The 14,846-nt window shown below is 37.4% G+C and overlaps 2 protein-coding genes across 2 annotated transcripts in view; one reads left to right on the top strand and one right to left on the bottom strand.

The window, feature by feature from the left end:
- Positions 1 to 8,936: 8,936 nt before the first annotated feature.
- Positions 8,937 to 10,676, bottom strand: LOC134742077 (TAR DNA-binding protein 43-like). Its single transcript, XM_063675009.1, has one exon. It carries the CDS (start codon positions 10,455 to 10,457, stop codon positions 9,219 to 9,221), a length of 1,239 nt encoding a protein of 412 aa, XP_063531079.1. The 5' UTR covers positions 10,458 to 10,676; the 3' UTR covers positions 8,937 to 9,218.
- A 916-nt stretch (positions 10,677 to 11,592) lies between these two features.
- The window catches only part of LOC134742353 (telomerase-binding protein EST1A), a 70,866-nt gene continuing 67,612 nt past the window's right edge, over positions 11,593 to 14,846 (top strand). The window contains exons 1-3 of the mRNA XM_063675413.1: positions 11,593 to 12,988; positions 13,216 to 13,355; positions 14,239 to 14,396. Coding sequence (XP_063531483.1) covers positions 11,935 to 12,988; positions 13,216 to 13,355; positions 14,239 to 14,396 — 1,352 coding nt within the window. The 5' untranslated portion in view covers positions 11,593 to 11,934. The remainder of the gene's footprint in view (positions 12,989 to 13,215; positions 13,356 to 14,238; positions 14,397 to 14,846) is intronic.

The raw sequence follows: 14,846 nt of genomic DNA on the forward strand, positions 1-14,846 counted from the left end.
CCGGGACAATTTTTGGCCCAATCTGACTAAATTGTCAATTTAATCAAGTGGTGTGGACACAAAAATGAAATTGTTGGACATTGGCTCGCTGATTCCACTGGGAAATTGTGTTCAATGTCACTACGTGTGGACGCTAGATGAAATTGACGCCATTTTTTTCTAAACAACTTGTCAATTTGATCGTCCCGCCTGGACGAGCCTTTATGATTGTTTTTAAAACGACAGTTCCAAGTAGGTATGCTCAATAATCACAAAGAGTACAATCGACTGTTACATTAGTCGGAATTTCGGAAACAAAATTGACTCCTGATATTGTTTAATAGGCTATATAACACCTTATATTAAATATTGTAAAACGATGAACAAATAGAATAATAGCTTACTGAATAGGTACAGTCAGCATCTAGTATAGCATATTGAATGTAAAAAAAAAAAAAAAACATAGATAACTTACCTTGACCTCAGCAATTAATATTATATTTGTTATTTTAGCATAGTGTATCCTTTAGGTAGAATCATTTATTTGTAAAAGGATACTTTATTACTTTGTATTTTTATTATATAGGTATATTTTTCTAAGACTAACTTTAATGTCAAACTTAGGGTAAGCACAGTAAGATAGCAACTTAAGTAGGTGCATAAAAAAGAGGCTTTCTCGCCAACAAACTGCATGAGCAGTTTGGCGAGTAACTTTAAAATTGATCATGTATATGTGCCTTTGAAAAAAAATGAATAAAAAGTAGATAGTGTCAGCCAAGTATATCGTAACACATTCTTATTTTTACGGTAACAAAGGTGTGTCGCGATATATTTGGCCACTTTGGCCGTCACCTTCTAGTTTATGCTGACTGTACCTACGTACAACTTCATTCAGATGTTCTTTACAAGTCTTGCTTCATGCATAGGTACTATTTTATTTAAGGGTGTCTGTTTTCGAGTCCGACTTTACGGAACTCGAAGTTAAAGTGGAGTTTAATAGGAAAGGCAACAAATAATGTCACCCATGTTAAGTTTGATTCGGGTAATTCGGAATCTGAAATTCACCCTTAAGACGATTCTCGCTGATTTGGCCTTGAGCGTCTGGGCAAATGTACCCGCTTCACCCCGCACTCCGCTCACTGCGATCGTACGTGAATTTTGACTCGCGGCACGGCAACGAGGTTCAAAGAATATAATAAGATAGCCCAGAGGCGCGCCGATGGCGCTATACTCGTATTTGTGTATCTTTTGACTGCAAAGACTGCTTTGCACTCTTTGCAGCTATTTTGTCCTTTGAGTATTAGTAGATTATGCATTTAGTGGAGGTCGAAAATTATAAGAAAAATATATTAATTAATAGTGCGTTTATAGTTCTTTTATCTCTTTAATAAATTAATAAATATAAATAATGCCATTAATAGATAACTTGTAAACTAAGTACTAAATTTTTAGAATTTACCTTACTAATAAACTATTGTTTTTTTTTCGAGTTATTGGTTGATAAATAAAATAGGTAATCAATTTTAAACTATTAGTTATAGTCGGAACTATTTTTTTCCTAGTTTTTTCGTAAAAAACACTACTACATGCCGTTTTGCTACTAGGTATTTTTGCCTATTTCTACTAAACGGCAATTCGATTAAAATTATCTTTAAACTGAAAAATGTTTTAACAGTTCTGTAAATACAATGTAGCTTATAGCTTATGTCAATATATTTTTTAAAGAAATTGAGCATTATTCAACATCTCCTGCGTAGGTAAAACAAAACAAGTGTGGCGTGTGGCCGGCACCCGGCAGTCGCGTGCTAGCTTTGAGACGAGGAACCCCTACAAATTTTCAACCGCTCTTTAACCACTTTAGAGGATGAATTTTTAAAAACGCTGAAATTACTTTTCTAGTATTCTAATAATATGCCTCTATATTTATTTATTTAAGCGTATGGCGTAATATTGTAGGCAGTATATATGCTAATATTGTAACTTATTTTTCAACACACTTGCTCAAAACGACGTTTTTATTCCACCGATTTTTGGCTCATAATCCTTATATGGCTCATAATATTAAACACGCGTGCTCTTTCAGTGTATTATTCCAATCGTGCTTTTTCATTATATTATCCGACTGAGTAAGGAAGCTAACTGATTGCTGATAATATGCATGGAAAGGGAGCCTTCTTTAATTGGTCGGACTGGCGGGCACGGGCGCGCCCGACCGCCTGCGCAGTGCGCGGTCCGGCCGGCCCGCCCTCCGCGCCGCCCGCGGCCGGGGCGAGCGAGGGCCGGCCGGCAGTACGAGTATGACAGATGAAACACACAATACTAACTGTTTTAACTATTAAATTAATTAATATGAAAGTTTCTTTTTTTTTCTCGCAAGTGTGTTGAAAAACGTCGTATGAAACGCATGTACATTGGTCATTACACACATCGGCTTTCTTATTGCGCGCTCGCTTGCAGCTCGCGTGCACAATATCGCCTCGTGTGTAATGACCAACTTAGCACACTTGTATCATAATGTACTAATAAGTCGACATCCAACGCAGCCATCCGATCGCGTCAGGTGTCAGATTGGTAGGTATGTCTTCCGGGCTGCCTTGGAAACGTCTCTTTTGGCATCGTTCAACGATGTGCTGGGTAGTTTGGTCTTCAAGGCCGAACTCACACAACGGGCTCTCTTTCCATCCCCATTTGTGTCGCATATAATTGCACCTGCCATGACCTGTGCGGATTCTGTTGAGGTGGCCCCAGTATTTCTTCTGCAGCGAGAAGCCCTTCGGCTTCTGAGTAGCATGTTGGGTACTTTTGTGGTGACCACTCGTTGTTGTGCCTTTATATAAAGATTCAAGTTCCGCACCCAAGAAAATGTTTGACCCCATACAAACTTTCAACCTCTTTTTCATCACCTTAAGGGATGAATTTTCAAAAACGCTGAAATTAGTTTACTTCTCCCTTAATGAAATACCTTTTTACGAAGTTTTTAATTCCTAGCTTAAAATAAGATTTGAACCCTACAAACCCCTTTTTACCCTTTTAAGGGATTTAATTTTTAAAAACTGGAATTCAGTTTGCTTGTATTCTAATAATATACAAAGATTCAAGTCCCGCACTCACAAAAAAAAAATCGATCTCCATACAAACTTTTAACCCCTTTTTCACCACCTTGGGGATGAATTTAAAAAAAACTCTGAAAGTCGTTTTCTTGCTTTTTAATATAATACCTTTTTGCAAAGTTTCAAGTTCCTAGCTTAAAGTAAAATTTGCACCCCAAGACAAACTTTTATCCCCTTTTCAACCCCCTAAGGGGTTTAATTTCCGAAAACGTCGAAATTACTTTTTTGTAATAGTCTATCTATGTGTTTCTAAGAACATTTAAAGCATTTGTACTGGATTCAAACTTTTAACCCCGTTAGGGGATGAATTTTCAAAAACACTGAAATTAGTTTTCTTGTAATTCAATAATATATATCTTAAAATAAATCTTGAACCCCATACAAACTTTCATCTCCTTTTTAACCCCGTAGGGGTGAAATTTCTCAAATTTTTATAGCCTATAACCTGGCCGTGGATTTTTTCGACAGATTAGTAAAATTTGCATCAAAATCCGTTCAGCCGTTATCATGTGATGCGCGGTCAAATAAACAGACAAACAGACAAAAATTCCAAAAACTATTGGAACGAGTTCTGTTATCGATTCTAAGTATCCCCAGCCAATTTTTTTTTCGAATATCTTCCATGTACTGATTCGACCCTCTTCCGCTTTATTATATGTATAGAATGTTTCGAGATGGAATGGAACATTATTCAAAACGTAAAACTTGAATGACATTATAATATGTCGGTTAGAAAACATTTATTTATTTATTTCAAATTAAGTTTTCTCAAACATACGTATATTATAGTATAGTATATACGGATATTATCATTACATTCATTGTAATATTTGTAATAGATCGCAAAATACCGTGTTGCGCTCGCTCATGCGCGTCGCAACCAAATCAGCGCTCTGCAGTTATTTATTCTTTGGCCACAATAACTCCGATATTATAGCACTTTGCTTGTGCATAAGCGAACACAGTGCAAGGAAGGCACGGAGCGACGAGCGACACAGCCTCCTCGCCTCAAAGCTGGCACACGTCTGCCTGCCACGCCATTTTCAGGCTACATACGCATGAAATGTGGAAAAACGTTCGATTTCTTAAAAAAATATTTATTGATTTACAAAAGCTATGTTGTATTTGTAGAACCTGTTTAAACATTTTTGTTAGTTTAAAAATAATTTTAATCGATTAAGCAGTTTAGTAGATATAAGCAAAGTTAGTCGCAAAACGGCCTGTCGTATTATTATTTTTTCGATGAAACTATAAATGTCAGGATAAAAGTCAAATGTTACGATTGTTGTGCATAGAGTGAAGATGTGTATATTTTTTTTATAATTTTTTGTTGACCCATTTAAAAGATATAAGCTCTAGAAAGTAACAGTTTTTGGCCAAAAACTGCGCGAAGCGCCTTAATTCCATCAAATTAGAGTCTATTTTCGGAATTACCCGACAAATTTCAGTATCAGGAATTACCCGAATCTTATAACGCACTTTAAAACACGGACCATTGTCATATACATATATAAGGTAATAGTACATTGTGATACATGTGTGCTAAGTAGGTCATTACACACGAGGCGATATTGTGCGCGCGAGCTGTAAGCGAGCGCGCAATAAGAAAGCCGATGAGTGTAATGACCAATGAACACGCGTTTCATACGACGTTTTTCAACACACTTGCACACAAAAAAAGAAACTTTCATATTAATAAAATTTGAATTGTTAAAACAGTTAGTATGCAGTGTTGCATCTTGTCATACTGCCGGCCGCCCCTCGCCCCGGCCGCGGGCGGGTCGGCCGGGCCGCGGCAGGCGGGTCGGCCGGGCCGCGGCAGGCGGTCGGGCGCGCCGGTGCCCGCCAGTCCGACCAATTAAAGAAGGCTCCGTTTCCATGCATATTATTAGCAATCAGTACCTTCTTAACTCAGTCGGATAATATAGTGAAAAAGCACAAGTGTTATAATATACTAAAAAACCGGCCAAGTGCGAGTCGGACTCGCCCACCGAGGGTTCCGTACTTTTTAGTATTTGTTGTTATAGCGGCAACAGAAATACACCGTCATCTGTGAAAATTTCAACTGTCTAGCTATAACGGTTCATGAGATACAGCCTGGTGACAGACGGACAGCGGAGTCTTAGTAATAGGGTCCCGTTTTTACCCTTTGGGTACGGAACCCTAAAAAGCATGCGTGTTTAATATCTAGGATTATGAGCCAAAAATCGGTAGACTAAAAACGTTGCTTTGAGCAAGTGTGTTGAAAAACTTATTACGAGATATGAGGGACCGCGAAACATGATAATCGAAATTTCGTTATTCGTTATCCTTATCACTTGCATATTCGATCCGAAAGGCAGATAACGAAATTTCGATTTTCGTGTTTCCCGGTAGGCCCCATGGTCTAAAATGGTCAGTCGAACGTGTTACTAGTAAGCCCCCTCCATCGTACGCGAAGCCGCGAACGCGAGTGTGCAGTCGATTTCGCTGATTAGCGAACTAGACTCCACACTCGGGTGTGCGGCTTAATCGCCGTGTAATCTGGGGCGAGCTTTACGTACGTTTTTGCCATTTCTATTGTGGCTCCTGTACACCATGGCCCAGCGTAGGCCAGTCTAAGGGACAGTGTGCAGTGGAATGAGATAGCAAAATCACTTGCTCCCTCTAACGCATAAATGCGTCCTTGGACTGGCCTACACTGGGTACAGGAGCCATTGGATTCCATTTCAGGAATGCACTTGATACTTGTGCCTGCAATCTTACCGAAAGGACAGTGGGGGAGTAAAAGCTTTTTACCGCAAGTACAAAGATAGGTATTTTTTTCTCAAGAATTACTTTATTTGTAATGAGGACTGAGGAGGCACCGAATAAAAATTTACAAGAATTCGTTTCCGATTATGAAGCTAAAGGGGCCCACTGACTATTAGACCGCCGGACGATATCGGCCTGTCAGTTGTTCGGAACTGTCAAATTTTTGTTCAAATCTAATTGACAGACCGATATCGTCCAGCTGACTGATAGTCAGTGGGCCCCTTATAACACTAAAAGGCAAATTGGAGCTGGTAGAATACCTGTTAATCCCTCACTGTTACAATTTACAAATATGTTGTACCAAATTCATATATTAAATCTACCTATAGATTGCCTCGTTTTCGTAAAAAGCAATAAATAAAAAAAACTGAATATATATAGATTTCAATTGACTTGTTGTAGAATGGGTTTAGGTTTGTTTCATTGGTCACAATAATATTATAATACATAAGTACATTGTTATGTACTACCTGTAACACGACATATATTCTTACACTTACACCGACATGCATAAATTAGAACCAAAACAACAAACGGTCAAATAAGTTAATAAAACAAACAAAACCAAGCAAAAACATACCTACCTATTCACAAAATCAACTCTGAAGAGGAAACAAAAACTAGATATTGCTATTGTATTATCATCAATAGGTACCAAGATAGAGGCAAATATCATTTTGGTCACGTTGATATTGAATACTAACGATGACGCAAAACAGATAATTTTATGACTTTCTCTTGTACTAAAATATAAAATGAAATGATATAGGTAGCAGATTTTCAACTAACCTTCAAAGTATCTAGACATTATGTGGGTGTAAATCTACAAGGGTAATGCAATTAACATGTACTTATTTGAAGACTGTATTTTCCAGGCAGGGATAGTGAAAATACCTACCCTACCTACTGAATTACAGGACTCAAATAATTTGTGCTAATCTAGAAACTCTTGTTCTAGTCTCAATTAATTTGTTATTATCTAGATATTTATTCAATTGTTAAATTAAGAACATCTGTGAATGGATCTGAATGCCTAGGCAAAGTACTAGTAAAGAACTTTTAATAATTTAAAAACACATTTGAGTATTTCTTATGATGGTTTAATACGCTAGGATAGTCTTTTGGTATAATTATGTACACATTTCTCTATTACTAAATTAAACAATCAATTTAGTGTCTGGTTTTAAATTGTATACATTATAACAATCCTAGTGGTTTAATTATTCAAAAGAGACAATGTTGTAGGTTTTGTAATCGAGGTACTTATATTAGTGTGACGACTATACTGTCTGTACCGCCTTCATACGAGTGAACATGCTTACGTAATTGATGGGATTCAATAATACCTACCCAAATGTGCTAGCACACACAAGTCCTGTCAACGTTTCTACTATTATTGGTAACAGCTACTGTTATGGTGCATGATGGGGCTCATTGATGTAGCGGATATAGTAGTGATCTATAGAAGCCGTAATCCTTATCATAGAGGTTCTAGTTAAAGTAACACTTGGTTTTAGAATTTACGACATTCATTTGTTTATAGTTTTACAGTCTTGAAATTTGTACAAGCATCCATCCATTTTGTCCTAATATTATATACAGTTGCAATAAAACTTGGATTATTCTAGTTTCTCAGTTAACATTTACCCATTCAATACAACAATCCCACGTAGCTTTATCACAAAAATACTCAAACCATTATTATTTCGTAAAAAATAGACAATCTGATCTAATTACCACATCCACTTCAGGAAGCGTTCATAATAATTTAATAAACAACATTATTTGATAAACAATGATAACAATTCAATAGATTTCTATTTTTTATATGTATGAACTCTCAACAGTCTGTTGTTAATGATTACTCTCCTACCTATTAATGTACAAAAGCACAGGTAACATCTAACTGTATTATAGTTGCAAAATAAATGAAGATACAAATCTAAATTGAGTTTTACTTGGATTTACCAACTAATTAAATTTAAAATTGCATCTGCTTAAAGAGTAGCCAATACACAATAGGAAGAAAAATGACAGCTAATATAAGTATAATAAACATGATAGAAGGCATGATGTTTTTTAAGTTCTGTAGAGTTAAACATATATGTCGCCAGCAAGGGCATAGTTAGTTAGTTTTGCTGGGCATTTTCCGCAAATCGACATCCAATATACCTATTTTGCGTGAAACGAGGTAGCGCTACTCTAACCACCCCAGCTCCTCCACGAAGCCTAGCAAAGTCTTCAGGTTGCTAGTTGCCTCCTTTAGAGTTGCTCCAGCAAGGGCATTAAAGTACATATAAACTTATTAGATAGTATAAATGAAAATAATGCCTACTCTGTTAAAATTTTACCAGACTCTAGTTAGATGATAGGGTAGTTAAGCAAAAGTAAAAGTGAATGGAGTGAAAACTATTTGTCGTCCAGATTAGTATTGAGTTAGGTCTCGACTTTGCCTTTAAGGCTTCAAAAAGGTTCAAATAAGGCTTTTTACTATACTAGGCTTTTAACACAGAAAACTTATTTTGTTAAGTTGCATCTTCAAGACTTGGCCAAGATCTAATTCACATTAGTACTCTAGGTATAGCCATCCATTAGACAACACAAGTGTATTAACCAATCAAGCTCACATATGACACAATATTGAAAAAGTTATATGCCATTAAGACTAGCACTGTTTTCAGTTACCATGGACTTGCAATTTAGCATCAAGTGAAGAAAACAATCAGGAAGTGCTAATCATCCATTCTAAACATTCTAATGAAGTCTCATAGCTTCATTAGTCAATCCAGATACACACCGTGAATCTTACATTACATGTGGATTCATTATATTAAATAAACTAATGGCCAGCACTAACCTTTGTCCAACTTCAGTATGAAAATATGTCAACTACTATATGTTGTAAAGGATATATGTGGTATTTTCTATAAAAAGGGACCTTATTGTCGATGGCGCTTACGCCATTATAACGATGCTCCGATATAAATACAATGCCGCGCGACGCTGAGCGGCGTAAGCGCCATCGACAATAAGGTCCCTTTTCATAGAAAATGCCCCATATGTTATTAGCAATTGATATAACTGTTGATGTCATTTACCATGTGTAGGACCTATGACAAAGAGGTGGTTAATTATATTATGGATTTGAAGAAACCACGAAGAAACTCAACAAAACACAAGCAATTTCATTAGAAATAAATAACATTAGTAGCAAACAATGAAGATACAAACAAACCATCTCTCAGCAGCAGACTAAAACCCATATACCAATGACAATTATCTAAATGTTGCTACAATCACAGAGATTATCATGAGCTTGTCAAATCATACATTGGATCAAACCGAGTGGCCCTGGGACTGGTGCCGCTGTCCCCATTGACTAGAAGGTCCCTGTGCTGAGTTACCTTGTTGCATCCATGAGAGAAAGTTGGGCGGAGCTGGCGGTGCCGAGGACCCCGGACCGGCAAAAGCACCTTGATCAGACCCTCCAGAGGGTATGTTGTTGATGAGGCCCCAACCTGCTGCCTGGTTCAGTGCTGCTGCCACCAATGCTTGGTTTACAGGGAGTCCACTCATACCAAGCGGCATGCTTCCTCCTTGCCCCTGCCCGCCTCCACCGGCTACTCCAGTCTGCCCATGCTGAGCAGACATTCCAAGTGCTTGCATGTTCACCATATCCATGCTACGGTTGCTGCTCCAAGAGTTGTTGTTTGATGCCGAGTGCATATGGCCTTCATCATAGTTTCTACTTGGCAAGTTCCGCTGGTTGGAGCCACTCTTGTTTTGCTTAGGGGACGCATTAGACACATTCACTGACACACCTTTTATTATATGATCTTGACCACACAAACTTTGGGCTACTTCTGGATCCAAAAACGTAATGAAACTAAACGCTCTAAATGGCTTTGGAATAAAAACATCTGTAACTTCTCCAAACTGAGAAAAATACTCTCTTAAATCATTAGCTGTTAATTCTTCAGTGCAGCGGCCGACAAACACTTTACAGGGCATAGAGTTGACTGAACCCTCCTTGGAGTTTGGTATTCGCACATCACACCAGCGGCCATCTATCATGTGCCTCTGGGCCAACACCCTCATTTGCGAAGTGTAAGAAGCGAATCTAATGAAGGCGAAACCCTTAGACATTCCCGTCTTTGCATCTCTTTTCAATTGCGCCATCAGGACTTCTCCAAATTTCTCAAAATACTCTCTGACAGTTTGCTCAGTTGCTTTCCATGGCAGCCCTAATACTATTAAATCAGAGCATAAGTTATCATTTCTCTTGTTCTTGACTGATGATGTTTCGGAGCTTTCTCCCGATTTCCTTTTGTTTTCTTTAGGAAAGCTGCAAATATACAAGTGATTACCCCATCCTTCAGGAGGGGGGTAAAGCCTGCCATCTCTTAATCTTATACCTCGGTTGTTTCTCGTTTCCGGATGGCGATACTTGAGGCCGCAGCAACCGGGGAATTGCGCGGACACAGTTGTTAGCATCAACGTTCCATCTTCTTCGACTGGTAGTTCTATGGGCTCTTCATTTTCGTCTTCGGCCACGGGTAAGTACTCGAAGGACATTATATCTTATTCATCAACAAAATTATTGGTAAAAATAAACTTTTAAATATGGATATTATACTTATCACTATACAAATGTACAAGTTTTAAATTCCTAAATATATAAATAATCACATTTATATTTAATTAAACGTCACCTACGGGTTCAGAACCCATTGCAGGTTGAAAACATAGTTTGACGTAATAAATTTGATCTATTTTCGAGATGCAAGTAAGGAAAAATTGTCAAGAAATACAGATCAAGAACAGCTAAGCGTAGTATAATTTGCCATAGACAAGCGAAGATGACCAATTGACCATAAGCCATAAGTCCATGGAGACTATATAAAGGAGCCAAATCTCTATGTATGAAAAGTGTCCATCAAAAAACAGTAATTAGGCGGCGCCACCATACACCGAAATACTACCAAAACAACCTACGTAATTTGGTCGGGTTATTTGTTGCCTTATATGGTTAATGTTATACTCATGTCCCAGAGCCTAACTAGCGTCACCGGAGAGATTAGGAACTATTATTTAAAGCTGAAAGCGGTCACTTTTGCAACAATTCTGCCATAAGAGATTGGCATCCTTTCTATACTATCCATACATGATCCATACATAAGTCCATCGAAAGATGACATAATGACATTTCATATAATACAAGTGTAGCTAGCAGAAAAAAATCATTAAAAAGAACTAATGCCAGTGTGGGAACACACTACACAAGTGAATCGATGTATCTTCACTTGTGTAGTGTGTTCCCACACCAGTATTCATGTCGTGGTTCGATATGATAAATTGATGACAAACCGTGAAGTGAGAATAATGATATGAAAAGTTATAGTATCATTATGCGGTGGCGGTGGCTGTTACGGAATTTGCCGTACGGAAGGACATGTGAAAGCGAGACAGCGCCATACATATGATATGCGGTTAGCTTAAGGCTGGCCTCAGACGCACGGATTCTTTACCCGGTTTCCGTACGGAATGACATGTCTGAACGAAACGTCGCTCTATACATGCATAGCACAGACTATGCATAACGCTGTCTCGCTTGCACATGTCGTTTCGTACGGAAAATTCCGTGCGTCTGTGCCCAGCCTTACTTATGTGCTACAGCATTAAAATGAAATAAAATTGCTTGTCTATGAATATAATTCATGTAAATTTTGAACGTTTGTCCAATCGAAAAACACCTTCATCGTCTATAAACCCAATAAATGTGAATTAGTCCATGTATTGCTTAAATAATTACATTTTATACAAATACATACTTTTCAGTGAAGCATACGCTTGAATAAACAATTGGTTGTTTTTAATAACAGTCTGTGTATATTCAGGTAGACATTTCCAGACACCTAACCTTAGTGGGTTAGCATTCAAAACTTCGCAATTATTGTTCTCATTCCAGAACGATTATGTTTTATCAAGATTTGTTAATTTAATCTCAATATGTTATTTTTCTAACAATTATATACGGTTAAGTAATATTGCTATGGATGATGAGTGTAAGGAGTACAGAAGAAGTAAACCACAACAAAAGCTGTATAAACCTGGCAGTGGACCGTTGCGACGATCTGGTAATGGTTTTGATGGAAAAATGGATTCATACGAAGTAGAAAACGGGGCCAGAGCTCGAAGTCACTACGGATCTCATAATTCTGTTAACGATTTAGACATAAACGCTAGTGGCAGGGAGCACATAAACCGCCATAAGAAGCCTGAACAACAACTGTACGTGCCTAAGTCCAGCGAGTCAGGGTATGATATGGACCGACAGACCCAGGCGCCAATGCGGGGTGACAATAATTCTAGTCAGTATATGAATAGAAGAATGTCGAATAAGCATGACAATAAGCATGGCTTCAATAGTGCATCAGGGTCTAGGGGAGGCTCCAGGAGAGATAGATCATATGCAGAGTATCAAAACAAAGACAGTACAAATAATGATATCAATTATAATAGACATTATAGACAAGTCTCTGAACCCAGGGCCCAGTCACCAACACATCCAGCCCATAAGGTGAAAAATGTTGACAGAAACAGGGATAGTAGAAGTATGGAGGCATCTGCAGGGCGGCAACTATCAGGATCCGGGGCTAAACCACCTACAGGCAGGCGCAACTCAGCAGGATATGCTACTGATTCATCTCGTCCTAAGTACATGGTAAACCTAGACAACATACCACCAAGATTTAGGAAAAAGTTTTTAGAACAGTCTGGTCATCATAGTTTTGACAGTATGGATCAAAAAAATAAGCAATTTTCAAATTATTCCGGACAATCTAACTATAATCAGGGCCCATATACTAACACCACCTCCAGCTGGTCCCAAACCCTGCCTTCAAGAGGCAGGGGGCGCCTCAGAGACAATGACAACTTTGACAGAGAAAAATTCATCAATTCTTACTTAAAGAACTATGAAGTACTAAATTCAAGAAGATCAACCCCAAGCAACTCATATCTGAACTTGAGTGAGCCGAGTGCAAGTGATGATCTAAACCTCAATAAGAGGGAAACACTGAACCAGAAAAGCTCTTATGATTATGGTAAGAAATTTTCATTTAAAGTTTAACAATTTTTGCAACTTCAAATGTTAATATTTTTTATGACGTTTAGGGGGAGAGGTATTTGTATTACATAACTTTAGTATTTTCCAAATTAACATTGTTAACATATATTATTACTTCCTGCCAGAAGAATTTCATTTCCTGTTTTGATATCATACACCTACTTAATCAGCTACAATAAAAAATGTCTATAATTTATATTGCAGCATCAAAAAATGGAATTATAAAAGCAAACCATGGAAATACTGCCTACCATGAGGAGAACCAGAAACATGATTCTGACACGCAAGATGATACTGAAGCTATTTCACACAGCTCATCAAATCTGCTTGACATGACAAACTTGGTAATTATAATTCTCATAATGTCTATTGATTGGAGATGGTCCGACTATTCGGTATTCTACATATTCGGCAAGTTCTCCAATGTTCGTATTCGGCCGAATTATTCGGTTAAAAGTGGCGAATAATTTTTATTCTGTTTTTATTTTGTGACCATATGGAAATTTGTTTAAGTGTCCCTTGCCTTGTTTGACCTGTTTGTTTCTTGAGAATGCCAAGGAAGTTGTTTATCTTCTAATAAACCTTTTTTTCAGCCATGTTATTGAAACGGTTTCCGAAGGTTTATTAGAATTATACAGATGAACCGAATAATTCGGCCGAATATTCGGTCCGATAAGATCTGAACCGAACATTCGGCCGAATATTCGTATTTGGCAAACTCCATGTTCGGCCCATCTCTACTATTGATGTTGTCTATTGATTGATGAAACAACCTTATAAGTCCTTTGCCGCTATAACAACAAATACTAAAAAACAGAATGTAATAAATCATCCCATACAACAAACGTGATTTTTTTGCCGTTTTTATAGATAATGGTATGGAACCCTTCATGCGCGAGTCCGACTCGCACTTGGCCGGTTTTTACCTCATTAAAGTCTTGATTGATTGATTGAATTGATGATGATGACATGACAATTGGTTGAATATTATACCTAATCTTCCTCATTCCTCATGCATGATATGATGTTTTTGCTTATAATATGTGTTTTAAATGTGTTTCTTTTCTATATGTCTCATAGGTGTTATTGTAATTCTTTATATTTATGTTGTCACTCAACTGTATTATACTTAGCTACTTAATTTTTAATACTATTTGTCAATAAATTAATTCTAAATGGGTTTGTAACAATAACCTAATAATTGCCAAATTATTAATTAATAACTAGGATTGGACGGAGGAAGTGGAGAAGAATATTAAACTGGACGACATGTGTGACACCTCCACTAGTTTCTCTCAGAGCATACAACCAACCACAGTGCCACAGGAAGTCAAACCTAGTGAGCCAAAGGAGTCCAAGCGAAGATCCCGAAGAAGAGACAAGAGGTTTGTATTCTTTGGATAGTCTTCAAATCCTTGCAAAGCAAAAGTTGTAGACTTATTATTATTTATGTTTGTTGTATTACTATTTATTTATTCTCTAAATGCAAATTAGTGGTGGTAATCTCATATCCAGGTTTAAAAGCTTTGAAAGAACATATTTCATAAAATAACTTCATTTTGATATAAAATTATACACCTTAAAGTTTCTATGGATTAAAGGTGTTTTTTTTAGTGTGGTTTTCAATCATAGTATTACGTTTAAAAAAAAATTACAGCTGTCATATTCCTTTCAAAGTTTGAGAAGTTCATACACCATTCTCACAATCAGAACCGAAATTCCTAGCCACAGCAGCCCGCTACCTAGAATCAATATCCACACCCACAACTATTAATATTAACAAAGATAGATATAACTCCGTAATAGATGGATACAGTCTAAGGAAAAAACGTGCC

The sequence above is a fragment of the Cydia strobilella genome, chromosome 6 (assembly GCF_947568885.1).
Source record: "Cydia strobilella chromosome 6, ilCydStro3.1, whole genome shotgun sequence".
Lineage (NCBI taxonomy): Eukaryota > Metazoa > Arthropoda > Insecta > Lepidoptera > Tortricidae > Cydia > Cydia strobilella.